Source organism: Rhizomucor pusillus (assembly GCF_041956525.1).
Source record: "Rhizomucor pusillus strain CBS 183.67 unplaced genomic scaffold VTP01scaffold_9, whole genome shotgun sequence".
Lineage (NCBI taxonomy): Eukaryota > Fungi > Mucoromycota > Mucoromycetes > Mucorales > Lichtheimiaceae > Rhizomucor > Rhizomucor pusillus.
This window is the reverse complement of record NW_027192151.1, coordinates 103,031-127,769: the sequence shown is the minus strand read 5'-3', so window position 1 is coordinate 127,769 and position 24,739 is coordinate 103,031. Positions and strand designations below refer to the sequence as shown.

Genomic DNA, 24,739 nt, shown 5'->3' with positions numbered 1-24,739 from the left:
TGCGCTTGAATTTTCTGCCCAATCCCCTTTTTACCCGACGTCAACGATCCGCTTAGCATGGGCAAATCGTCAAAAGACAAGCGCGACGTCGTACGTACATGTTTCAAAACTCGTCTTTAGCAACGTTGTTGATCCGAACCGAGAATAGTATTACCGATTAGCAAAAGAACAAGGCTGGCGTGCACGCAGTGCGTTCAAACTTTTACAGCTGGACGAAGAGTTTGATCTATTTCGAGGTTAGCAGCGATGGAATGGACGATCGGTCGCGACAACGTAGTAACGCCTTGTTTTTATTCCATGGAAGGTGTCCACAGAGCAGTAGACTTGTGCGCTGCACCTGGCAGTTGGTCTCAAGTGCTTACCAAAAAGCTCGGGTAACAGAAACTACTGCTAGAAGAGGAGGAATAATGGAACATTAAAGAAAATATATTTCAATAGCGAGAATCATGCAAAAAATCCTCAAGAACAAGAGCCAAAGATAGTCGCTGTTGATCTACAAGCCATGGCGCCATTGGAGGGTGTAGTGCAGTTGCAGGGCGATATCACCAAAAAATCAACAGCCGAGCAAATCATATCTTACTTTGAGGGCGAGCTTGCAGATATCGTAGTATGTGACGGTGCACCAGATGGTAATAGGAGAAAAACAGTACAAAAAAGAGGATTTGTATTAACGGGAGATATCGCAGTAACTGGTCTCCACGACATGGACGAATACATACAAGCGCAACTGCTGCTTGCAGTAAGTGACATACAGAGACATGCATGTAGCATATGTGTGTCCTTAACGCGGTTCATAGGCCCTAAATATCACCACGCACGTCTTGAGACCCGGCGGCACATTTGTAGCCAAGATTTTTAGAGGAAAGGATATTACCTTACTGTACTCGCAGCTCAAAATATTTTTCCCTACCGTTGCCTGCAGCAAACCCAGAAGTTCTCGAAACTCTAGTATAGGTGAGAAGCTGCTGATAGCTTTATGCAAATTGGAGCTTTTATTCTAAAGGATACTACAGAGGCCTTCATTGTCTGCCAAGGATACAAACCGCCGGAAGGCTACAAACCTACCATGGCGAACCCGCTTCTAGACATGCAATATGGTAAAAAAAAATTCTTATCCGTTTTTGTACAATTCACCGCATATTGACGATTGTTTCTTGTAGATGAAATGAATGATCTGGTGGGATCTAACCGTGAAATTGTGCCCTTCATTGCCTGCGGTGATTTGAAGTAAGTGGCATGCATTCTAGCAAGAAAGATATATTCACTGAATGAATTACTCGCAGCGGATACGACGCCGATCGCACATATCCTCTGGAGGTAAAGTGTAAATTGTAACGTGATGCAAGCAAATGAGCAAGAAATTAAATAACTGCTGTCTCTTTAGGCATCATATACTTCTCTAGATCCGTTGCAACCACCCATCACTGCACCTTACAAGACTGCAATGGGACTCAAGAGAAATAACTTTTACAACAACGTCGCTAAATAGAAATGGCATAAGCTGGTTTATGTAAAATAGAGAATATAACAAATGAACTTTTTTTGTGCATTTATCCAGAGAATCTGAAGTTGTGATTAGGTCCCGCCGCGGCTGCTTGTTGAGGGAATTGATGGCCTTGCTGCTGTGCTTGAAGTTGCCGCTGGAACTGTAACTGATACTGATGCTGCATTTGCATTTGATGTTGTGGGATAGCTTGAGGATGTTGACCTGGGCCCATCATGTACATTTGAGGTAGTACTCCACCAGCAGTAGCAGCGCCGCCAGGCATGGCACCGCCGCTAGCCTGTGCAGCCAGTTGCTGCTGTATTTGTGCTGGTGTTAGACTATTAGTCGCAGGTGTGCTTACAGTGTTCCGTTTCGCGATTTCTTTCTGCACTTGTAAGACCTTATCCTTTAGTGCTAACCGTTCCTGACTCAATTGGTAGCGCTCTTTCTCAAGTTGACGTCGCTCCTGATCTACAGCCGCTTCTAGTTTTTGGTACTGCGCCATTTTGGCTTCGAACCGTTGCAGTTTTTTACGTATCAGTTCATGGTATAATCTGCGGGTCTCTTCAGCTTCTTGATCTTGTTTCTTGCTTTCTTCTTCTTGCTGCTGCTGCTTTTTTCCTTCAACAGATGGTTCCTGACCGGCTGCTACAGCTGCTACTTCCGGCTTGACAATCGATGCCAAGAATGCCACGACGGACATGATAGGGTTCTCGACTCGTTGATCCTTGCTAAACTGGAGCAGGCCAAGTTCGGATATTTCAGCATCCACTTTCGGATCCTGAATAGGTAGTTTCAGATAGTGGAGGATGCACTCATCCCTGGTGCGAGTACCGACATGGTCGGCAACTGCATTCCAGTCGTCTGGGTACATATCGAGACCTTCCAGCAATAAAACATCTTCCTGCTCTGTCCATGGTTCCTCCTTCACCGTCGTCTCGTCTTTGATAAAGTCTTCGCTCGTTGTATTGGCTGGATACTTTCCTTCCTTGACACAATTGGCGCATAGCACTGTAGTATCTGATGGCTTTTTGCTTCGATAACATTCATCTTTACACTCTTTGCTGCACTGGGCGCATCTTTTGGGCTTCTCCTCTGTCTTGTCAAAAATATTCTGACGCAATTCCATGTTGGCATCCAACTTGACTTTAGCTTCGGGAACATCGCTTTCTATCTCTGGTACAACACCGGCTGCGTTGGGTTCGCTAGTCTTTGATGCCACTTCTACAGCTGTGTCTTTTCCTTCAATTGCGCCGACCGGACGTGCACTGAAGCTCTTTGGCATATCGACAATGACTTTGATCTGCGCAGAGAAAGGAGGACCAATGTTGGAAGGTTTCGAGTCAGGATCCACCTACATCAAAGCATTGTTAAGCACATACAAATTTTCGAGAGAAACAGCCAAAGTGCATACCTGATAGTTGATGAGTCCCCATTGTTCCAAAAAGGCGTGCACACGGATAATTGCGCATACATCGCCCGTCATGTTACGTCTACAGGCAGTCACTGTGAGGTATTCGCGGGGATTGAGTCGATACGTATTGACCATGAAATCACGGTATTCCTTGTAAACAGAAGGAGTCTTTGATCTGTTGCGATTGTTGAAAAATTCTGGTAATGATCGTCGTTCTATTTCGTGAATCTCGGCCAAGTCGAACCACGCAGCGTAAGATGGAATGATAATTTCGTGCTGTTGTACTGAAATGTATTTCTTTGCTTCTTCGCTCTGCTTGCCGTTCAGTTCAGAGCTGGCAGCAGCATCCTCCGGTGTTTTTGTCTTCTTTAACGGGCTTCCATCAGCTGTTTCGTCTATAGGGCGCTTCAGGTTCGTTCTCGGCTTTTCGTAATCGGCCGGATCCATCCATTCGTTGTACGCAAAGCTGTCTCGTATCCAGTTGGTAGTTACATGGAAAGGCGGTTGCTGCTGCATCGTAGATTCACCTTCCTTTGTCACATTCAATTGCGTATTTTCGTTCGCAGCGTCAATCCAGGCATCAAAAGATTCTGGGAGCTGCAAATAGTGCACCTTGATCTTATTGTCTTTCCTGCCTACGACGCGGAACCGGCCATCGGCTCCTTTGTTTTCAGATTCGTCTGCATTGTGCACAATGTGCGTTGCCTGCGGAATATCAGTTGTGTGATTTGCTAAGACTCGCGCGTTAGAAGAATCATGTTTCATTATCCCAAAACGCTTTCGCAACCTACCACCCATCAACTGTATCATGGAAATGAGCTCTTGTCGTTTTCCAGGGCCCACTTCGTGATCGAACGCGATAATCGGAATTCGTCGCACACCAGCTTCTGCGAGTTTGTTGGTGATACTGCGTATAAGATCGAGATAAAGATCCTTTTCTTCGGGCGCATCAAACTGCCAATCACTCATGCCATTGTCGGATTGGAAGAGGTACGCTGCTTTGAGGATCGTGTACAGAGGCGAATCTTTGCTCAAGTTCTCTACATTGAAAAACGAAGCCGGAATACGCACAGGAAGACGTACAGGACCTGATTGCCGTGCACTTTCCACTGCTGAGCGGCTTAACGCGTCTTGCTGGAACTGCTGGATCCTGGCCGTAAAGTGAGCTAACTCTGGCGCCGTAAAACTCGAGTCGGCGCCTTCAGCCTGCAGCTCTGATCGTAGACTGTCCGTTATCGCCTCAAAGTATGATATAGTGCTGGGCTGTTCATAGTATTGAAAATCAATCTTTGCCTCCTGTAGATTGTTCATGGCCGTTCAAAGGGAGGGAAAGAAAGGTAGCGGGGGCAGAACTCGCAAAGACGAATCCAAATCGTACCACGTAACTCCGACCACCATGAGCAGTCTGCTTTCAATGTCAAAAAAACGAATTTTGTATTTACAGGGGAAAAGTGTATGTCAACTAAAGTTAAGAGTCTAAGTGTAAACGGGACAGCGTACGCCATTCATTTGATACACGTTTGACAGCTTCTCTGAATGTCCATCGTAGTTGTTGGTCAGGGTTCCAGCCAGACTGTCCAAACAACGCTTGCACGTTTTGGATCGATTTCAGAGACTCTGCATATAAATCTGAGGAAACCTGGGATGCAGGGCGTGATTGCTGCTGTTGCTGTTGCTGCAGTGTATCTGTGGGCTTTGGGCTCAAGACTCCCTCGGAAGCAGACCAGTCGGACGGCGCATTGATAGATATGGATGGTGATGGAGGTGGTGGAGGACGCGTTGAAAGGTTGAAACCGAGGCCGCATGTGGGGGAACGCTGCGGTTGTTGAAGATGATCTTTAAGCGTATCTCCACCAGAGCCCCAGCTTTTCCAGCCGCCAGGATATCGCAGTGAACGACGATCGTGAATACCCGTTTCACGCAATCTGTCGTAGATAAAATCTCGAAGAAATAGTAAAATAGGAGTCTTGTAGCAAACAATGAATTCTAAGAAACTCCACGTCGCATAGTCATAGAGCGTGTGGATGGAGTTAGACGACGATGAGGGTGATGGTTGGAAATATTGGTGTCCTGACTCTGGAGTTACGGGTGTGCCTGGCCAGCCAGTGGGAGGTGCAAGACTAGGGGATGCGGGCATGTAGGGTGTTGATCGTCCAGAAGATGAAGGATTCTTGAGCGTTTTGAGCGACTGTCCAAAGATAAGTGCGCCTTTGAGAAAGTACGCAATTTGCACCCATGCACCCTTGACTTTATCAAACGATTTGGATCCACGTATCAAGATTATCTTCATGGATACCATACCAAGTGCAAATAACTGTGCAATGCTAGCCGGTGAATGTGAATTTTTACGATCCCTTGTATTTTCCGGCACTGCTTCCACGTCTGATGCTGTGACTCCGGCGACGGCGCTGCTGGTTGCTGCTCCTGCGCCTGCATTGCTGCCTTCGTTAGGTGTCATGTTGGATGCCAGCGCCGAAAGAGAGAACCCGTTTGACTTTGATCTGTAAAACAAGCCAGCTGGGCTGCACGACTTTGATATATAAGCCGTGAGACGCATCCAGTTCGCTGTTGGCTCTGGCCGATATTTGCGCATGAGTGATATCGAGCTATAGTCCCAGCGCAGATCGTACTGGAGACAGATGGGTATGATGATTTTGACGAACAACGGTATAGAGGGAGCTTGGTTTTCAATATCTTGCAAAACATCTTGCGTAGAATTCTCCAAGATAGCTACAATGAGACGCACAAGAGCATTGCAAAACTTGTCGTGCTTTTCTCGACCAAGCTGCTGATCGAGGTCAAATGGACGCATGGCAATGTTTAGACCTAGTGGCACAAAATGCTCTCTGATTATACCAGCGATTTCATGCACGCTAAATGTTTTGCCTTGGCTCCGTTCGAGAACAATTGACAGACCTTCGTACAGGTCGCAGGCATCGACTGTCTTCCATTGCGAACGATATTGATTGTGGATCTGCACCAGCAGCGTCTTTACAGACTTTGTGCAGTTTCGCATATCGATCATGGATTCCACACTAGTAATGAGATATTCTTTGATCCAGTCGGTCGGACACAGCATACCGCGGATGCTTGAGTAGTCTCGCATAATAATGCGTATAATCTGGGCCATTTTTTCCTGGTTGGCTTCGTTCAACGTTCCTTGGCATTTAAAATATTGATTGACGAGTAATACGAATTCTCGCTTGATAGAAAGTCGATCATTCTGCTGCCATTGTTTTCCGTACGCCTGCTGATGGTCTGCTGGTCTGATGTTATCAAAGTTATGATCATCAAATAGATGGTGAATGTTGATGTTAATATGAGGCGCGCCGGTAGTCGCCTGATTGCCGCTTGCTCCTAACATGGGCTTTGCAGTCTTGCTGAATTTGAGGAACACGTCAATGAGCGCAAAAATGCCTTCAGAAACGAGACCGTTAAGGTTCCCGAGTATACAAAATCTTGGCAGCATATGTCTCAAGACTTTGATAAACTGCTCAGCACGTAGAGAACCAGGATCATATGCAATGATAGTCAAGAAAAGCTTGATAAAGTTCTGCAAATAGAACGGCCGGTTGGTGTAATCGGTTACAACGAGAGGTGTAGTTATCGGAGCAGTGACAGATTTCGTTAATGGTCGCAGAATCGTTGTGGATAATGGCATGGCCATGGGATTACTGGCTGCATCGATACGCTCTTGAATGCTGCGCTCGTGATCATCCAGCTCCACCTGTAGCTGCAGTCCCAGGACATCGGATGTGGCGCCGAGGCGAGGCGGATTATTCATTGCCTGCATTAGATGGAAAAGATTGTCAGTCATCCATCCTCCCAGGGATACGGATTTGTTGTAGGCGTTTAGTATCAACGGAACCAGGGTACCGAGCATCTGAAAGACAAATGACTCCTCGTGTACAGCGTAAAATCGACACCATGCAAAGACGATTGCTGATCGGACGTGCGAGAGACGCTCCACTTCGCAAAACACTTTGAAAAGTGCTGGTAGAAAAATGCCATATCCGCGGTTAGAAACAAATAATCGTTTAAACCTAGCGACCATGCGGGTGTAGAGCACGAGAGCTTGGCCGATTATACCGAAATCCATATTGTGTTCCATAATGATATTATTGACTCCTTTGAGTATACCCTCCAGTTCCAATCGATCGTTGAAGTTCTTGTTAAGGCCGCCGAGTAAAGTGTCGACGAATCTTAGCCAGACGCGCGCACGCAAGGCTGACAATGATCGGATATCATCATATTGCTGCGTAGTCGGCGGCACGCATTTAATCTCTGTCGGTTCTGGGCAATCCTCCTTCTCCTCAAAAGCAAAACCAGTATCATTCCGTTTCCGAAGTGCAATGTTGGGGAAGAACAAGTCCGCCGAAGTCTGATTGTAAGCTTCAGAGCCAGGAACAGGAATCGGTTCATAATCTTGGAGATTCTTCTTGACAGCGTAAACTTCCCTCGGATACCGCAACAAAAAGTTGGTTAAAAACTGGACGTGACTGATACGCAGCATAGCGACACCAAAGATATCCCACGGTATATCCATCTTTGCAAAAGGTGTGCGGGCGTCTTCCAAGTACCGCGGAAACATGCTGACAGGCTGCTCGTACGTAAACCAGAAACGTCCTGTACTGACGAGCAGATGCTCGATCTTGTTCTTGCGCATATCGCGTGTTGAGAGCTCGTTCGTGGAGAATACCAACTGCGCAAGGATAGGATGGATCAAGGTCATCAGCATGAGACCATCCCGATTATTTTCTCGAGCGAGCCATTTCAGCATGCCTGCCAGATAATTAAAGAGGATATATGCAAACGCGGGCGGTAACTTGTGTCGCAGGGTTACGAGAGCGTTTAATCTGGTCAATAACTCTCTGTGCCGGTCCAGGTTGGTTTTATCCAGGTCGCCTAGGAATGGTCTCAAGAATAAAGCCGGATCATCTCGCAAGAAGCTTTCCAAAAGTTCACGCAAGACGCTCGCAACACCGCCAAAATCGTCGTCAAGCAAATCGACCATGCTCAAATTAACAATTGTCAAAGCATGCACGGTAGCTAGACGTTTGCGCCGTGCAATTATTTTGCTGACGCTGCCGGACTGCCGCTGCTCGCCATCGTTCTTTCGATGTAAAAGTGTATTGTCGTTCCCGTCATTGCGGTTCTCGTTTTCGTCATCCTCCAAATAACGAGATGGAAGCAGAGCAAGTGGTGTCAAGACCTTTTTCAATGCTTCGTGCTCTTCGCCTTCCTGGTCATCATCCCAACCGAGTTCTTGGATCTGACGTTTCAATTCAATAGGAAAATTGCTGGCGTTCTTCAGTTTCACCATCCATCTAGGTTCGTCCATGGTGTACTGGTCGCTTCCGAGGTCAGTCGGTACAAAGGATGTTGAGAATGCACCCCCATCTCCACGAAAAGGGCGCTTTCTGGCTGATACCGATATATACTCCTGCGCAAGAATGTTGAACCTGTATCCAGCGAGAGTCAATTGCTTTTCAACAGTTGAATACCGTCGCAGTGCATTGTCGCTATCAAAACAATCCCGGTTAATTAACCATTGTCTAGACATAAATATACTGATTTCTTTGTAAATGTACCTATACAGATCATGCATAAATGCTTCAATAACTGCTTTGGGAACCTTTTCTGCACATTGCATGAACAGAAACGCTGCAGGAACAAAAGCCCGCGGGTTTGAATTGTCAATAAACTTCTCCCACAGCGGTCGTATGAGCATGTTAAATTCTTGCGCTGTCAGAGTATTAAAGACTGCAACTAGTAACGAAAAAACGGCGCCAAAGGGGTCTTGATTGACGGCCGACATATCATCCAAGCGCCTTTGAGCAATGGTGACAGCTTTGAGAGGTTGTGCCTGAGATGAAAGAGGAGCTGGGCCAAGGTTAAGCGTTGCCGCTGTGCCAGGGGTAACCGGAAACAGGCTTGCAGTGTACTCGTTACGCTTGATATGCGACGGAAACTCTAATCCATTCTTAGGTGAGACAAGTCTGTTAGACTCATTACTCTGGTTTATGCGTGGAGCTGGCAAATTAGATACAGGTCTGTCGTGGTAGTCAAATACATCTTCGGAATCCGGCTCGAGTTTATCAATAGCCATTGCATAGACAACTCTCAAACGTTGAAAAATAAGCGAGACGTCATCCAGATAAGTTTCGTTCAATATGGCTGATTCGTGCGCTGCTTTCTTGTTGTCTGCATTTACTTCCATATCAAGATACAACTCGGATGTTGCAACGGCCTGTGTTGCCCAATCAATGGCACGTGAAAGCCAGCCGGGTCTGTGCGTTGTGTTGCAAAAGAAGCGTATTTGGAGGAATAGATTGCACAGTATTACTCGCAAAGGCAATGGCATGAGAGATGTCTTTTCCTTGGCTGTCAAAAATACGCTTAACCGACGTTCAAAATCGATCAGGAACTTCTTTGCAACTTCATCTTCTTCCATATTCCGGCTCGACTCCCTTTGCAGATCCCGTAATTCTTTGATGGCAAACATGAATTCGTACGCTACAACGCACTGACCGAGGGTCGTGCTTCCCCACTTGACATCCGCCGTGGCTGCTTCCTTAGTCTTTATCGATTCCTTGTCTCTCTTGGCTCCAACGTCGCTCAATAGCAGAACATTCATCATTTCAGCATCGTGCATCCAAAATTGTACACCAGACATGTATTTTCGAAGAGTCAGCATTAGTGTAAGCTGCTTCGCGATTTTGTGTTCGTCATCTGATGCCGTGCAAGTAACTACGTGCTTGTAGAAATCAGGTCGGCAATGCATGGATAGCCTGCAAAGCATTCTGGTAATTGAAGGTTCGGGTGGTGGCAACGACGATACCAATCGTTCAAAGATGATGGGAAGTGTTCCAGGTACGATCTTGCTGCAAATGGATTCCTCAATGTTGAAGGCAAGATTTTGGTAAATTTGCGTCAGCTTTGGCCAATCTGCATCTTGAACCGTTTGGCGAACGGCATCCATAAAGAGCTCCTGGTAATTCGAATGCCACAGAGATTTTACATATGCTGCAAAAGAAGCCATTGAATATTTCCAAGCAACATCGCGAGGTGAACCCGGGCTTTCAGGGCTGAATCGCTCGTAACGCTCGACTGGTGCCATTAAGCTATGCCCGTCGTGGATACTAGGATAAGGGCTGTGTGCTGGGGACGACCTTCGACTGCTTCCATGGCTTTTTTGGAAATCGATCACCGATAATGCGGAAAGGACCATGTGGATTACACTTGAGATAACTGGTTCAAAGGATTTGTCTTGCGAAAAGCAGGTTTGCAACGTCGTAACGGGAATTTTGTCCAATATAAAGTTTAGCAGCACTGATATCATGGACGTCTCGCGTTGTAACTCGTCGGATTTGGCATAAAAGAAGCAATCGGCAGCTGATGTTTAAACAATTTAGAAGCTGAGAAATTGGACAGTAGAGATATTGTGAGTTTATTTACCTATATCCGTCAATAGGTAGACGTTGGTGGCATAAGCTTGCTGCATAAGGTCATCTGGCTCGCACCAGTAGCGCTGGAAAAAAGGAAATCAGCATTGGATCACGATAGTAGACCTGCATTGATCTATTACCGGTAAAAGTTCCTGCATGATAAACTTTCCTCTTGTGTCACCTAGTGTTGCTGCAACGCGATCGTATGCGTCGACCTTGATCGATCTGCACAGTGCTTCGGCAACGCAGAATTTGGCAGCCAATGTCGGCACCGCACTATTTTCATCATGCTGTCCGACGAAGCGATCCCACTCTGTACCGACTAGCGGAATGAGTCTAGCATCTGCTAATTTGTCGAGGAGATCGACTATGCTGGATTTGATGTGGTCAAACTCCACCTCCTGAAAAGATGCATGCCGATCAGATTCCATGTGGAATGAGCAAAACAAGGCGTCTGCTAAGGCAAAAGTAAGTGCGTGAAAAGCAGAAGGTGAAGACGGCAGATAATTTGGATTGCCCATCCAGGATGCTGATATGATTTTGAGCGTCGAAATTAGTCGCATCTGGAAAAGTACATGAGATGTTAAGGATATATTTACATGTATTCCCCTTGATATCTGTAACCAACCTTTAGCTTCACATTGCCCACTCGCAACAATCTGCAGCAGAACAAGATCTGCTCAAAGTTTTCTGATGGATCAAAATGCTTATATCGTTCTCGGATGTAATCAAAAATGTCGAGTGCTTGCCGACAATCGTCCACTAACACAAATGGTGTCATCTGATGAGTTGCTCGAGCATGCGATGAAGGTAAATCTTTGCTTACAATTTAAAGGATTCTGGTCAAAAGGTATAGACAAGACGCCGAGTACGTCTCCACAAAATGGTAGCTGAGTAGCGAGTTTGTGTCGCTCAAGGGTATTTAGAATGTTGTTGGCAATTGATCCGAACTGACTCGCATTGGCTCGGATGTCTTCGTTGATTGACTCTGCAACGTGTCCAGGTATCGCTGATTTCATGAATAAACTCATCCTGCTTCCTGCAAGGTGATCTGCATCGCTATCTGCGAGACTCGTCTGACGGTGTCGACTCTGTGCCGACATCAATACTTTACGGAGATCGCGCTCCAATCGAACAATATCTTGCTGCACAGCCGTCGTCGCTGCATAGATTCCACCTCTGCCAGCTTTGGGACGAAACCGCCGATCGCCTGCGCTGCCCGATCCGTTTTCTTTTGCCTGAGACTGCCACACCAGTGGACTGTGATGGCGACCGAGCTTAATAGCCACAGCGGCAGCTGTAGCAGTAGCTGGTAAGGACGGTCGCGAAGAACTGGGCATAGGTGATTTGCCGTTTATATCGAACTCTCCGTTACCATATTGCCGATGGTGTAGAGACGTTTTTCGAAGCGGGGGTAAAAGTTTTGGCTGTTTTGTAGCTGGCGTCGAAGGATGGTCGCTGTCAGCGACTCGATCGTCAGACATGCGCGTTGGAGTGGGCGGCTTGGGGACGAGCAGCAGTTTCCATGCACCCAAAAACCGCCCAAAATGGAGCTTCAATGTGATTTTGATATTCCGACCAATGCTTTGCTTGCCCCGCAAAGCGCCGCTTTCTGACAAAGCCAGTCGTTGTGGGATCTTTCAAGCAGAAAGAAAATTTGGGAGATTCCTCTCTCAAATAAACAGCATAGTATTGCAAGGATCACTCACGAAATTTGCAACTGTATCGACGGAACTCAAGTAGCACCGTAGACTGATCGGTCTCACTGCGCCGTGGATAGTTGTAAATTGTTGATTAGGACCAACTCTGGTTCATACAACCTTTGCACCTCTCACACCCAATCGAGTGAAAGCAGACTTTAGCAACTAAGAAACCAACGTTGAACCCAACAAGTGGCAGCTCGCTTACGTTGATAAGCCACTCCGTACAGGTCATGAACAGCTCCGCACCTGGCACGCCTCGTTCTGCGCATAGCCCAAACCGAGAGTTGACACCGTCGTCGACAGGCGCCGCTGGACTCCACGTCAAAGGGCCTTGCAAAGCCGGTCGTACAACGGGCGAGTCCCTCGGGACTCTGGTCGGTGCATCCCTTACGGTTGTGAACGATGCAATATATATCTTTGGAGGGTTCGACCAATATACAGATGAAGTGTTCAATGCGCTCTATAGGTTATCACAGCGAGGTGGGACGTATCACTGGGACAGAATCATTTACACCAAAGGCCGGCCACCAGCCAAGCGGTATGACCACTCTACGACGCTGTGGAATAAGAGCAAACTAATTATCTTTGGTGGATACGGCGAGGAGGATGGCAATTTTTTGGATGACATTGCAGTTTTGGACCTGGAGACCATGACTTGGGAGCATCCAGAGACCAATGGATTTCGCCCTGAGGGTAGGGTACGGCATTCAGCAACTATATTCAACGACAAACTGTACATTGCTGGCGGTCTATCAGCGCATGAGATATTTGCAGATAACTTACTCGTGCTAGACCTTGTAACATGGGAGTGGCAACCACCTATCCCTTTCGTAAGACGAAGTCAACACCTCAGCTTCATGTACAACAAACGGCTTTATCTGTTTGGCGGATTAGAAGAGGAGCTTACTCGTTCTAATCATCTGTCTTTCATTGACGTGGATCGGCATATTGTTACACACCTCGAAATCGACTCCCCGTCTGCACCTTCTCTTTCTGGTCAACGGTTTGCACAGATATGCGGTGATCAGTTGGTTGTTGCAGTGACCTTGCCGTCAGCATCGACTACTGTGGAGGAATCCATGGCAACTGGACTGTGGACACTGGATATGACATCCATGCAATGGCAATATCGAGATACTGGATCGATTTTTGAAGGATGTACGTGGCACGGCTTCGCTATGGCTGAGCACGACACTTCCTTCTATTTGTTCGGCACTGCGACCGAAGAGGAATCGGATAATTATTACAGCATGGCTCTGCGCATCGATCTCAAGCAATATGGCATTGTACCTGTACCGCCGCCTCAGCTAGGTTCAGATCTTGTCAGCCTATTGATACAGCAGTCGCAAAGTGCAGACTTTTCTATACGCTCTAGCATCGATCCCGACGCTGGATATATCCGAGCACACAGGCTGGTGCTTCTCGCACGTTGGCCGCATTTTGCACACTTACTGAGCTCAGGCATGGCGGAATCACTCTCTGACACACTTACTCTGCCAGAACCTTTCCCCGTTCTGGAAGCTTTCGTGCGTTTTCTATACACAGACACTCTAGATGACTCTATTTCACTGGTGTTAACAGCGGATTTGCTCGTTATGGCAAATCTATATCTCCTCCCTCGCCTGCTTGCGTTATGCGTTCGACGACTTCACAGCGATGTGGATATCGAAAGTGTCAGCAAGATCTATCACTGCGCTGGCCTGGCCGGTCAGCGTGGTCTGCAACAGACAGTGTTGCATTACATGTTCCAGCACTTTGGTGCGGTTTGTCGCACGGAGGGATTCCGAAACTTACCACGAGATGTCCTACTTCAATTTTTTGATGAAACACCCGAAAACTCTGCACTTGTCGTATACACAAACGGCTACCACAGGATGATTGAAGAAGATCAAGAGCACGATGGAGAAGAGGTCGACGACGATGAGGACGAAGAAGGCAATCTCGGAGACGGTGCCCGTCCACACAGTCCAATGGATGTCTGAACTTTGTTGACCCCTTTCCTCCTCACTATGATTTGTTTACAACGTTTTCCTTGCCACCGTTTCCTGGTTTTTCGTTTACACAAATTCTCATCCTCTTCCGTAATCAATCTGTTCTTATTTGTAATATTCCACGTTTTGTATACAAAAGCAACATGAAATTTACTTTGGCCGTATAGGTGCCTGGATGATGATAAACTGCATCTTATTCCGAACCCTCGGACCCGGCCGCGCCTCCGCTCCAATTTGAGGGACAGTGCCCGATTGGAAGAGCACAGAGAAGCCGAGCTCCTAATAGCAAAATGCAATGAAAAGCGAGGGGATATATAGTATATGCGTTTACGTAATTTCCACTTTTCCTTTGCGTTCGAAAAATATCGTTATCCTTTTCTTTGCAGAACAATAACTGGATATTCTCGGGACAAAATCTTGTTTATCGCCGCCCGCCACCCTCATCTTTTTTTTTCTTGTCACACTATACGCTGCCCCGCATAGTTGTCCTTTTTCTCTTTCTTTTTGTTCAATGGATAGCAAGGAGCTAATTGACACGCTGCCCGAGACGGCGTCGTCGAGGACAGAGTTTGAGGCATACAAGCCTGCTCCTGAACCCAAGCTCTGGAAACTCATAGGGGAGCAAGTGACCACCCGAGAAGGCTGGTTCGGTAACTTTGACTGGAAAGCAATGTGCATGCCCACCGTGTTTGTCAAGAAGGAAAAGCGACAGACGCCATTCTGGGGATTGAATAGTAAGCTGCCATTGAGTTTGGCTGCGGTCATGGGGTAGAGTTTGATCGCGATCGCGTTAGAGAAACGAGATCTAAAGCTTATTTCCTTTTGAATAGCTTCCAGCATTGTTTGTCAATGATTTCTGGTAACATCAAAGGAAAAAGGAAGATAGGGAGAAAGTAGGTGACTGATTTTTCAAATATGTAACAGGCGTAGTGACTCCTATCCTGATTATGACTGGGGAGGGACCTACATCCTTGAATTTGGAAACAGCTGATCAACAGTATGTGGACACGATGGAGAATGATTTAACAACGACGCTGATCCATCTTTTTACAGATATTTGTTATCAGCTGCGCTCATCACTTCCGGTATTCTTTCCCTGATCCAAATTACCCGATTTAAAATCTTCAATACAGGTACAATAATATCGCATAAGAGTCCTGGTTACAACTGCTTATTGATTGTTAAAATAATAGGCTACTTTCTCGGAACTGGTTTGCTTTCCGTCGTTGGACCCAACTTCGCTGCAATCCCGGCAACCAGGTAAGCCACTTCTTAAGGGTCCATTGATACGCTTATGTAATCTAAACTTTCTCTTTCTTTCTGGCAGTGCTGTCATTAGCAACATGTACTCCAACGGCTATTGTCCAACAGAAACATTGGAAGGTGGAACAATTAAATACCTTCCTTGCCGTCATGCATGGGGTGCTATTCTGGGAACATGTAAGAGCTTAATAGGATGAGAAAAGAAATGGAATAAGCCTTTGCCAATTAATTGGTATCCGGTAAAATTAGCTATGGTTTGCTCCCTGTTTGAAATAGCAATGAGTTTCCTTCCGCCAAAGACTCTAAAGCGACTTTTCCCGCCCATGGTCAGCGGTGTTACTATCTTCTTGATTGGATGCTCTGTCATTAGCACTGCGCTTAAGGACTGGGCTGGTGGATCCGGCAACTGTGCATCCATGCCAAGCACTGGTCTCTACTCATTGTGCCCCAACACTGAAGCACCACATCCATTACCGTGGGGTAGCGCTGAATTTATTGGCCTTGGCTTTTCAGTTTTCGTTACGATCGTGATTGTTGAGAACTTTGGCTCACCGTTTATGAAGAGTGCTCAGGTAAATTTATTTATTGACATTTGCATCCTTTTGTTTGTTTTAACGGAGCCATTGTTAGATCATTATCGGACTAATTGTTGGCATGATCATTGCTGGAGCAACAGGCTACGTTGATGGAAGCTCTATCAGCTCAGCTCCGGTTGGTACATTTATTTGGACACGTACATTCCCTATCACCATCTACGGCCCAGCAGTGATACCCTTCCTGATTGTATACCTTGATAACATGCTGGAGAGCATTGGTGATATTACAGCATCTTGCGATGTATCCGGCGTTGAAGTGGACGGTCCTGTATTCTCTAGTCGCATTCAAGGTGGTCTGTTGGCAGACGGTGTCAACTCGTTGATTGCTGCCTGCATGACTCTCAGTCCTATGGTAAGTGATGGATATACCCAAGTTTGCGGATGTAAAATTAATTCATCGCGCGTTTTTCTAAGGTCACCTTTGCGCAAAATAACGGTATCATTGCACTGACACGGTGTGCAAACCGCGTCGCCGGATACTTTGCCTGCTTGTACATTATCCTGTTTGGTATTCTGGGCAAGGTCTCCGCTGTATTTTTAGCCATTCCGAGTCCGGTAAGAGTTTTATGTTTGACTTTTCCATGCATATCATATTTTCTAAATGTGTTAAAAACCAGGTACTTGGAGGCATGAACGCGTTTCTGTTTGCTTCAGTAACCGTATCTGGCATTCGTATCCTTTCGTATTTGTCATGGACACGTCGCGACCGTTTCATTGCTACGACGGCGCTGGCGCTCGGTCTCGGTGTCACGCTTTGTCCTGGCTGGTTCTCACACGTGTTTACATACTCCGGAGGTAACGAAAGTGTAAAGGGATTTTTGAGTGCAGTGGAAACCATTGTCGACACTGGATACTGCATTGGTTCGTTATCCGCCATTTTCCTTAACTTGGTTGTACCGCGCGAGTGGGGTACCGAAACGCTTCAAGAGATTGAAGAGAAGAAGAAGAAGGAGCGAGAAGAAATCCGTGAAGGTTTTGTGCGCTCAAATACTCTTGACGAGCAAATCTTTGGTAGCAACAGCGACGATGACGGCCAGGTTCGCGAAGAGACCTTACCTCGCAACAACCATTGAAAAAATCAAACCGGGAGGAGGAGGGAAACATCCGCTTTAGACATGGCATGCATGCATCATATACATTTTACATTTCTTCCATTTCATCATCTGTACTTTTAGATACATCCATCATTCTTCTTCCCTTTTCCCCGTATTAATTAGTAGTAGTAGCTAAATTAGATATCAAAAGAGTATTCTATAGCCGCTTTCCAGGTACTGCACAAAATATTAAAAGCAAAATGGCCGTGACAAATACGATGAATGCAAGTATGTTCAGTGACCGGACTGCCAAAACACGTTTTACACCAGGATGTTGGATCCTATTGAACTTGAAGGTAGTCGTCTCACCGACGTTGAACAGCAGCACCCAGAGTGGATCGACGCCAGTCAGGCCAGATATGGTACAGAACACGCCGACAAAAATGGGCAGCAACCCCCAGACTCTATATTGCCATGGTCGGATATTGAGAAAAATCAATGAGAACTCAACGGAAAATCCGATCAGGAGCACGGAGAGTCCACATGCAATGCGTCCAAGCTGCTGCTGAAGCGTCAGGTTCATGAGCACCTTGTATCTCAAAAAGTGAGGAAACGTCGCTTCGAGCAGTCGATGGACATACGCCTGTGCCTCATCAAACACTGCAGGATCTGGATTAGAAGTCCCGCCGCCGTTGTCGAACCGTCGTACAATGTCATCTCGAATGGTTTCTGGAAGATAAATGAGCTCCTTTTCTGCATGAGGCACAATGTAACGCAGATAAATGTGCTCTATAATCTCCGTCATTTCTGCCAGCGATGGTTTAGCATGTGTGGATGCAATGGATGGCCTCGATAGCAGATAATGGGCGATTAACTGATGCGGCGAATTGACTGTAGGAGATGGTTGCAGGCTCGCGTTGGTGCTGCTGCTGCTGTTGCTACCGTTCTTCAGTTTATTGTATTTCATGTAGCGTTTGTGTAAAATCCGTGCTTGCTGCACATCGAGCCAAAAGTCCAGAAGGATGGAAAGATTGAGCCTGTCGCGGAGCACAATGTAATAGTTGTACAAGCATACCGGAGGCCGACTCTGCCGCCGTAGTACTTCATCCAATGTGGGTAACTGCTGATAACCGGCGGCCTTGGCGCTCTGCTGGAAACCTTTCTGCATAGCAAGAAGAAAGTGGAAGAGAGCAGGTCATGTATCTCTAATGAAAAAGGGCAATGGGCATCCTTTTCTTTTTCTCTTCCCCCTTCCTCCGCGCCTCCCCTTTAGAGTGACAGGAGGAGCGACCAACCAAACTTTGTAACTGTGCGACAGGAGGCTAGAGTCCCTGAGGTCTCTCGTGATGTCATTGGCTGATAGCTTCCCTCCCTTTTGTGTGGGTGCCTGTGGTCTGTCGCACTGCTGTTGTGGTGCGTGTGTGTGTGCGTGCAGTATCTGTCGCCCTCTTACTCCGGAAGGAATTGCTTTTCTTTCACCTTTTTCTGTACTACTTGTTTTCCCAGAGTGCATATGTGCAAAACAAGGTCAACGTCGAAAACGAGGCTATGAGCACAAACTATAGTTCGATATCCATTCCCTACCCACAAGCGGACCCGCTTCAGAGGTATGGCTCAGGCCACGACTTGGACGTATTTGGAGTAGCCGTCTCGAGAGCCAGTATAACAAAGCAAATGGGTAAATGAACGTGAGCGCATGACACTCTAACAGGCAAACTGACCCACATATTTCCTGTTCTAGCTTTCGTTCGCAAAACTTTTCTCATTACAACCGGGCAGTTGATCGCCATCTCGAGCTTATCGGCGATTCTCGTTCGCGTTGATCCTATTTTCCAGTGGCTGCAGAGGAGGTACACGAGTGAAAAGAAACGTTATGGGGGCATGGTTCAAACGCATTAACAACGATACTCTTCGCAGCAAGTATGCCTGGTGGGTGCCCTTAGTGCCAACGTTTTTCATTGCCGTCCTGATAGCATGGCATTTGTGGATGAGCTATTTCCAGCTATCACATGTCAGCCGATCGTCCTTGCTTGGATTGTTTTCACTGTTTATGACGGTCATTATATCAGACATGAGTAAGTGGCAGCATGTGTGAGGTAATCATGCATTCAAACTAATACACACACGCGTTCTGTAGTATCTAAACTATTTTACAACGAGGGAATCCTAGTCATCATTATGGCCTTGTTTGGACTGGCTGGTGTCCTCCTGTATACCTTACAGACGCAATTTGCATTCTCTGGAGCAAAACCTTTGCAAGTATTCCGGGTTGGCGCGTAAATACGTGGACAGTCTAGCTAACAAAGTATACATCCCCTACAACAGGCTAGTAAGCGCGGTCACGATATCCATGAGCTCACCGTGGTTGCGACGAGTATTTCTTTTGGACCCGATTTCCATCCTCTGGCCAATGTTGCTCGCCTACATCGTCTGCTGCTATTTCATTTTGGAATTGTACTATATCATGGGCACTGTGACGGTAGACGATTACATCCTCGCCAACATTTCTTTCTACATTGATCTTTTATACCCGATGCGCTGTCTACATAATATCTGCGAATTGACCGATAACGTCGACGTTTTCCCTGATATCCTTCATCCCGGACCCTGATATGTATACCATTTCTTTTTTATTATTTCTGGCGCGCGCTGTAGTTACCCCTCAAATCATCCATTGTAGATAGTAGAGCAACACAAGCCCAAAAGAAGAACACAGTTCTTTTCTTCATCCTTCTTTCTATATTAGACAAAAAAAACATTATCTTTCCATTTTGCCTCGCTTAGCCTCTAAAATAAAAACATAAACGTTCTTTGATATATATTGTAATGATTACAGTAGCAGTAATTGTCTACCGTGCTTGAGATGATGATGGTTGCTGTGCAGTTGTACCATTGATACCCAGGTAAGTACCAGTCGTCGAGGTATGCGTGTAACGCAATACAAAGTTGAGCTACAACAGAGTGGAATTAGAGTTAAAAAGATCAAAGTCTTTCTTTCTTATTTACTTACCACAAGCGCACCAACAAATAGAACGCAAAGACCAATTGGGCCGTAAATATCGTCGTATCGCAGGTTAGGTCGTGTGCTGATTTGATGTGCTCGATACCGGAATCTGCCAAAGGCATACAAGGCAAGTATCAGCGAGATGGCAAAGAACACAGCGCCAGCAATCATGCTAAAACGGTCGCCAAAATTCAACAAAAGAAGCGCTCCCATCAATATCAGCGCCGAAAACTGAAGCCAATGGATAAACGTGCGTTCGTTTGCAAAGAACACTTTGGGTTCCAGTCTGGGATCGTTCTTGTTCTTTTTCTTTTTCTTCTTCTTCTTTCCTCCATCCTCTTCCTCCTCCTCGTCCTGGCCATTGGTATCGTCTTCAACCGCGATAGCCACCGGATCAAAGAAAGTTTGTTGCCTCTCTAGACTTTGTCTCTGCCTACTATGTACGGATTCACTGCGACGTGTGAGGATCTGCTGCGGTGGTTCTGGCTGCTGTGGGATCTTTTGCTCTTCTTGTTGTTGTTGTTGGGAAGGAGGAGGTGGAGGTGGAGGAGGAAGAGTAGGTTTGAGAGGAGCGCGTTCCCGTTGCAAACTCGGGGCACGCTGCAACACCGACGCTGATGAGTCTCGTCGAGGCGGTGCAGGCTGCTCCAGTTTGCTTTCGAGGTATCCTGAGCGCACCTTGCCACCAATCACGGGTTTTAAGCTCCTTGAGCGTGACAAGAGTTCCTTTGCAACGTTGCCCGTAGGTTGCTTGGCATTTCGAATATCCAGATTCAGCTCGTTCAACCACCATGGCAAGAGCGGAAGTTGCTGCGTCCAGAACGATGCTGCTCCGTGCAAGTATTTTGAAAATCGTGGCACTTCGTAGACCAGACCGGATTCCAAAAGTTGAGTCAACCATTCAGGTGGTTCATTATTTTGCAGCTTGGTTTCCAGGACAGCGTGCGGGAAGCGGTACACTTGATCCTGTGGTATATTGTTGAATGAATAATCAATGCCAACATCGGGACGGCGCCAATGGTTTTCATCCGTCCGTTCCGGGATAAACGTCAAGTCTGTATCCAAGGACACACGCACACTCTGGTCTCCCGGTCGTTGGAACGCCGTGCGGTTGTAAAACACACGCAGGACGGGTGCAAGTCCTTTTTCTTGGATAGAGCGCTGGATACCAGACGCGATAAAGTGCCGCATTTTTATCGTCTCCTCGTCAACGTCGCCTTGCACCTCCAAATCCCTGGCATAGTCGTCGGCGGTGTATCTCAGGTGAAGAAAATCGTTAATTTTAGATTCGGGAAGCGGGAATCGGTCCTTGACAGATCGCCCATCGAGCCACGCTGCATGGTGTGTTTTGCGTTCCACAAAGATCGTCTGTGCGTCCATGGGTCCGTACCAACGCAATCGGATCGCTTCCGCTCCCTCGTCGCGCTCCAGACGTCCATGATACAGGCTAAAATTAGCATTGTCTAGGTACACACTTGATATCGCGCTGTCAGTTGCTTCGATAGCTTTGTTCGGGTTGAAAACAAGAATGGGCAAGTGGAAGAGCAAAACAGACTTGACTTCTGCAACGTTGTCAGGATGTACCCAGTACTTCGCAGTTGCACGCTCAAACGCTGCTTGCTTTGCCCCAGCATCTGCTTGCCCCGCATGCGGCTGCCCTCGTTGCCTGCAAAGATCCAAAAGTATCGATAAACGGACAAGATCAACGTCGAAGCGTTGCCTGTCTAGTGACTTGCTCCGCGCAATGTCAACGAACAGCTGGTGCCGGTTGATGTTTGTCAGACGATCATGCTCTTCTATAATAATACCGATGGCTTTAAAGTTGAGTAGCGTAAACCGGGAAAGTTCATCCAGATCGATCAAAAGCTCGGTTAAAGCATTTTCCATAGAGGTATATACACGTTCGTTGGTAGCAGTCGTGAATTGCGAGCGACCTTGCAGCAGAATGCGTTCGCTGTATGCAATGCGATTCTCCAGCTCTCTCTGCATACGCTGGATAAACAAATCGATCTTTTCAGCTTCGAGCCACAGGGTCGCCTCGAATGCTTTTTCGTCTTGCTCGTTCCACGGCGAGTCTTGCTTTAATCGATAATCCAAATCGCGTAAAATTGCCTGCAGTGCGACATATTCAAAACGCCAAGGTTCGTAAATATGCTTCTCAAATTCTTCGACAAATGGGGCCATCGAAGATAAAAGCAGCGTTGACAGATAAAAGAAGAAAAAATCTAAACAAGTAAAAACGAAAACCCTACAATTTGTTTGCCCTTCTCGGGTAAACTTGAAATTGCGCTGTTAAAAAAAGAAAAAAAACTGAGACATGCTGCCATCCACCGTTCCGAAACAAACATGAGTCAGCAAAACAAGGGTGAATCCGCCTTCTTCTAGAGCTTTTGGGCGGATAATGCTTTTAATATGATTCAGTACTCATTAATCGTGGTATTATTTATAAGCTACATTTTTACAAAAGCAATTCAAAATTGCCAAACTTTTTTGACAGTTCTTCGTGTTGTAACTCTTTTGCACTATAAGCTGTAGGGGGAATTCGCTAGGCTTGCTTTATTCTTGTACCGCAAGCAAGTGCAAACGGATGACAGGCACCGAATACTTCGTGGTGCATCTTCTTGTTGTATCCAACACTCCATTTCATAAGAAAATGACAATATCTTGTTGATCGAACCGTGCATCTTATCTCCTCTTTATGGAAGTGATATCAAAAAAATGACGACGATTTTGATGCTGCAGACTTGCTATGGTAGCGAAGAAAGCGCACCAAAGAGACAACTTCAGGAGGAACGAAACGAACGATGACGTCGTACTCAATATCCAGAAGGACTCATGTGTGATAGCTGATGGCAATGCCAATCCAAGGAACGCTTTTCTGCTGCTGCTACCTCTCTCTCCGGCTTGACATGCTTTATAGCAACTGTTCCAGACTAAAATTTCAGCTACTGTGTAAGACAAGCAGAAGCTGGCCTGAGCGAGAAACTGGGGTTCCCCCCATTGAATGACAACCTCTTTCCACGAGTCCCTGAACACGTTCTTCTCCATTGAAGCTGTTGTTAGCAGCTCGTCATACTTTCTTGTCTTGAGCAAAGCGCAGTCGTCGACTTCTTTGTCTTCTTGGATGAATGCGTCGATGTACGTCACAAACATCCAGGACTTTTTCCTTGGCAGCACGCATTCCACCCAGGCTTTCCGATCTATCTCGGATAAATTCATCAATCCGTTCTGCATCTGAGCCGATAACGCGAGCACTGGCTTGTCGTCCATCTTTTTCTGAAGATGGTAATAGTATGCATCGTATTCAACAGATTAGTCCAATGCTTTTGGTAATTTGCAGCCCGTTTGCAGCGGATGATTTCAAAGCTGGGCTGTGCCTGGAATTTACTTGGTTAAGAACGATAGCATACTATAAAAGTATCCAGCGTAAACTAACCTGCTTCGATGCTTGAAATTTTCAAGCCAGTCTTGAATTCTGTTATGCGTCTTTTAACGCTTGCTCGTGTCTGATACATAGCTTGCTACGTGTACTATTGCCACCGCAAAGAGAAGAGACGTATTACAATCTTTTCTTGATATATTCATCTGCGACGGATAGATCTCCACTTGGATGAAGATACTGGTTTTTCTTTTCTTTTTTCGCCTCTTCAGCTTTTTTCCTGACAAGAAATACTTGTATATGTGCCAAAGATGCATCGCAGAAAGCAGAATTACGGACGAAGGAAATATCTGGGAACGCAGACGTCTATACTCCGAAAGACGATGAGCTGCATTGCAAGTATGTAACTATACGTTAGTCAAATATCCCCATCATCAAGCTGAAATCCATTCTAGAGGATCGACTCTCGTGCGGTCTCTTGAGGATCTGCGAGAGCGATGTCTCTCCTGGCTCGGTCTCACAGATCGAAGCATTAATCTGTCATCATCGAATTGATCCACGGTTATTTTTATGAACTTGTGACCGGCTTGCAACGCAGAGACGACGTTGATCCACTTAATGGGTTTTACTTACCAGAACCGTAAGTTAGATCTCGACGCAAAGCAGGAATGAACAAATCCATGACGTAGGATGCAAAGTATGTACCTTGGATTGGCTCGATTTTATGGAGCTCCCTTGGTTGACACACCACGAATTCGATTTTTCTTGTCAAGCTCCGAAGAATCGTCAAATAGTCTTCTTGCACAGGTCTGCTGTTCTGAAAGGCTGTAGAAATGACGTTGTAGTGCCCATCTTGTTGTAGCTTGCGTTTGTATGTTGTGCGCATTTAAGGGCTGATTGTCAGACGCGTGACAAACACGTATTCTTCCTTGAAGCGAGCGCTGATATTCTTCAAGGATGTGTCGCGCCGGATTGCAAAACCGTGGCAATCGATGCAGAGAACACATGCTTTTTGAGCGGGAGGTCGACGTTGTTGATCGATGGTTGGTGCATATTGTTTGAACATCGAAGAGCATAGGTAGCTTTGTTTGCAATGCGAGCTGGAGACGAACATGCTAGTTTGATAAATTGTCTTATCTTTTCGATGGGAACACCCAGTCTGTTGAAGAGTCGTGACAGGAAGAAGAAAAAGGAGAACTTAATGCAAGTGGCATGAGAATGACTTTTTTCAATCGGTGACGTATAAGCATAACGATGGCATTCATTGTTGTTCTTCAATTAATATAACAATGAAGTGCTAGCCTGCTATGATGGCATATAACTTCTGCTAAGACCACGACGCTACAATAAAGACTGTACCTTTAGAAGCATGACGGATTACAGGACTAACTTCAGTTCATGTTACTACTGCAAAGTCTATT

The 24,739-nt window shown here is 46.3% G+C and overlaps 9 protein-coding genes across 9 annotated transcripts; 4 read left to right on the top strand and 5 right to left on the bottom strand.

Moving 5' to 3' along the window:
- Nucleotides 1–57: 57 nt before the first annotated feature.
- VTP01DRAFT_10518 (uncharacterized protein) lies at nucleotides 58–1,489 on the top strand (the record flags this gene model as incomplete). The annotated part of the gene is made up of 10 exons (XM_069378889.1): nucleotides 58–90; nucleotides 149–236; nucleotides 305–374; nucleotides 439–629; nucleotides 687–739; nucleotides 798–954; nucleotides 1,014–1,097; nucleotides 1,161–1,227; nucleotides 1,284–1,317; nucleotides 1,385–1,489. The coding sequence occupies 10 exons, from the start codon at nucleotides 58–60 to the stop codon at nucleotides 1,487–1,489; spliced, it is 882 nt and encodes a 293-aa protein (XP_069238918.1).
- A 61-nt stretch (nucleotides 1,490–1,550) lies between these two features.
- VTP01DRAFT_10517 (uncharacterized protein) lies at nucleotides 1,551–4,211 on the bottom strand (the record flags this gene model as incomplete). The annotated part of the gene is made up of 3 exons (XM_069378888.1): nucleotides 1,551–2,840; nucleotides 2,901–3,631; nucleotides 3,692–4,211. The coding sequence occupies 3 exons, from the start codon at nucleotides 4,209–4,211 to the stop codon at nucleotides 1,551–1,553; spliced, it is 2,541 nt and encodes an 846-aa protein (XP_069238917.1).
- A 157-nt stretch (nucleotides 4,212–4,368) lies between these two features.
- Nucleotides 4,369–11,832, bottom strand: VTP01DRAFT_10516 (uncharacterized protein; the record flags this gene model as incomplete). The annotated part of the gene is made up of 6 exons (XM_069378887.1): nucleotides 4,369–8,422; nucleotides 8,492–10,295; nucleotides 10,359–10,431; nucleotides 10,489–10,911; nucleotides 10,977–11,110; nucleotides 11,175–11,832. The coding sequence occupies 6 exons, from the start codon at nucleotides 11,830–11,832 to the stop codon at nucleotides 4,369–4,371; spliced, it is 7,146 nt and encodes a 2,381-aa protein (XP_069238916.1).
- A 449-nt stretch (nucleotides 11,833–12,281) lies between these two features.
- Nucleotides 12,282–14,033, top strand: VTP01DRAFT_10515 (uncharacterized protein; the record flags this gene model as incomplete). The annotated part of the gene is made up of 1 exon (XM_069378886.1): nucleotides 12,282–14,033. The coding sequence occupies one exon, from the start codon at nucleotides 12,282–12,284 to the stop codon at nucleotides 14,031–14,033; it is 1,752 nt and encodes a 583-aa protein (XP_069238915.1).
- A 520-nt stretch (nucleotides 14,034–14,553) lies between these two features.
- On the top strand, nucleotides 14,554–16,974 carry VTP01DRAFT_10514 (uncharacterized protein; the record flags this gene model as incomplete). Its single annotated transcript, XM_069378885.1, has 10 exons — nucleotides 14,554–14,810; nucleotides 14,873–14,901; nucleotides 14,967–15,039; nucleotides 15,096–15,175; nucleotides 15,236–15,302; nucleotides 15,370–15,482; nucleotides 15,555–15,877; nucleotides 15,936–16,253; nucleotides 16,316–16,456; nucleotides 16,519–16,974. 10 exons carry the CDS (start codon nucleotides 14,554–14,556, stop codon nucleotides 16,972–16,974), a joined length of 1,857 nt encoding a protein of 618 aa, XP_069238914.1.
- A 178-nt stretch (nucleotides 16,975–17,152) lies between these two features.
- On the bottom strand, nucleotides 17,153–18,103 carry VTP01DRAFT_10513 (uncharacterized protein; the record flags this gene model as incomplete). The annotated part of the gene is made up of 1 exon (XM_069378884.1): nucleotides 17,153–18,103. One exon carries the CDS (start codon nucleotides 18,101–18,103, stop codon nucleotides 17,153–17,155), a length of 951 nt encoding a protein of 316 aa, XP_069238913.1.
- Nucleotides 18,104–18,483: 380 nt separating this feature from the next.
- On the top strand, nucleotides 18,484–19,546 carry VTP01DRAFT_10512 (uncharacterized protein; the record flags this gene model as incomplete). Its single annotated transcript, XM_069378883.1, has 5 exons — nucleotides 18,484–18,613; nucleotides 18,677–18,785; nucleotides 18,853–19,010; nucleotides 19,073–19,190; nucleotides 19,261–19,546. The coding sequence occupies 5 exons, from the start codon at nucleotides 18,484–18,486 to the stop codon at nucleotides 19,544–19,546; spliced, it is 801 nt and encodes a 266-aa protein (XP_069238912.1).
- Nucleotides 19,547–19,784: 238 nt separating this feature from the next.
- On the bottom strand, nucleotides 19,785–22,123 carry VTP01DRAFT_10511 (uncharacterized protein; the record flags this gene model as incomplete). Its single annotated transcript, XM_069378882.1, has 2 exons — nucleotides 19,785–19,886; nucleotides 19,946–22,123. The coding sequence occupies 2 exons, from the start codon at nucleotides 22,121–22,123 to the stop codon at nucleotides 19,785–19,787; spliced, it is 2,280 nt and encodes a 759-aa protein (XP_069238911.1).
- An 886-nt stretch (nucleotides 22,124–23,009) lies between these two features.
- Nucleotides 23,010–24,432, bottom strand: VTP01DRAFT_10510 (uncharacterized protein; the record flags this gene model as incomplete). Its single annotated transcript, XM_069378881.1, has 5 exons — nucleotides 23,010–23,173; nucleotides 23,249–23,326; nucleotides 23,376–23,414; nucleotides 23,952–24,143; nucleotides 24,225–24,432. 5 exons carry the CDS (start codon nucleotides 24,430–24,432, stop codon nucleotides 23,010–23,012), a joined length of 681 nt encoding a protein of 226 aa, XP_069238910.1.
- Nucleotides 24,433–24,739: the final 307 nt, after the last annotated feature.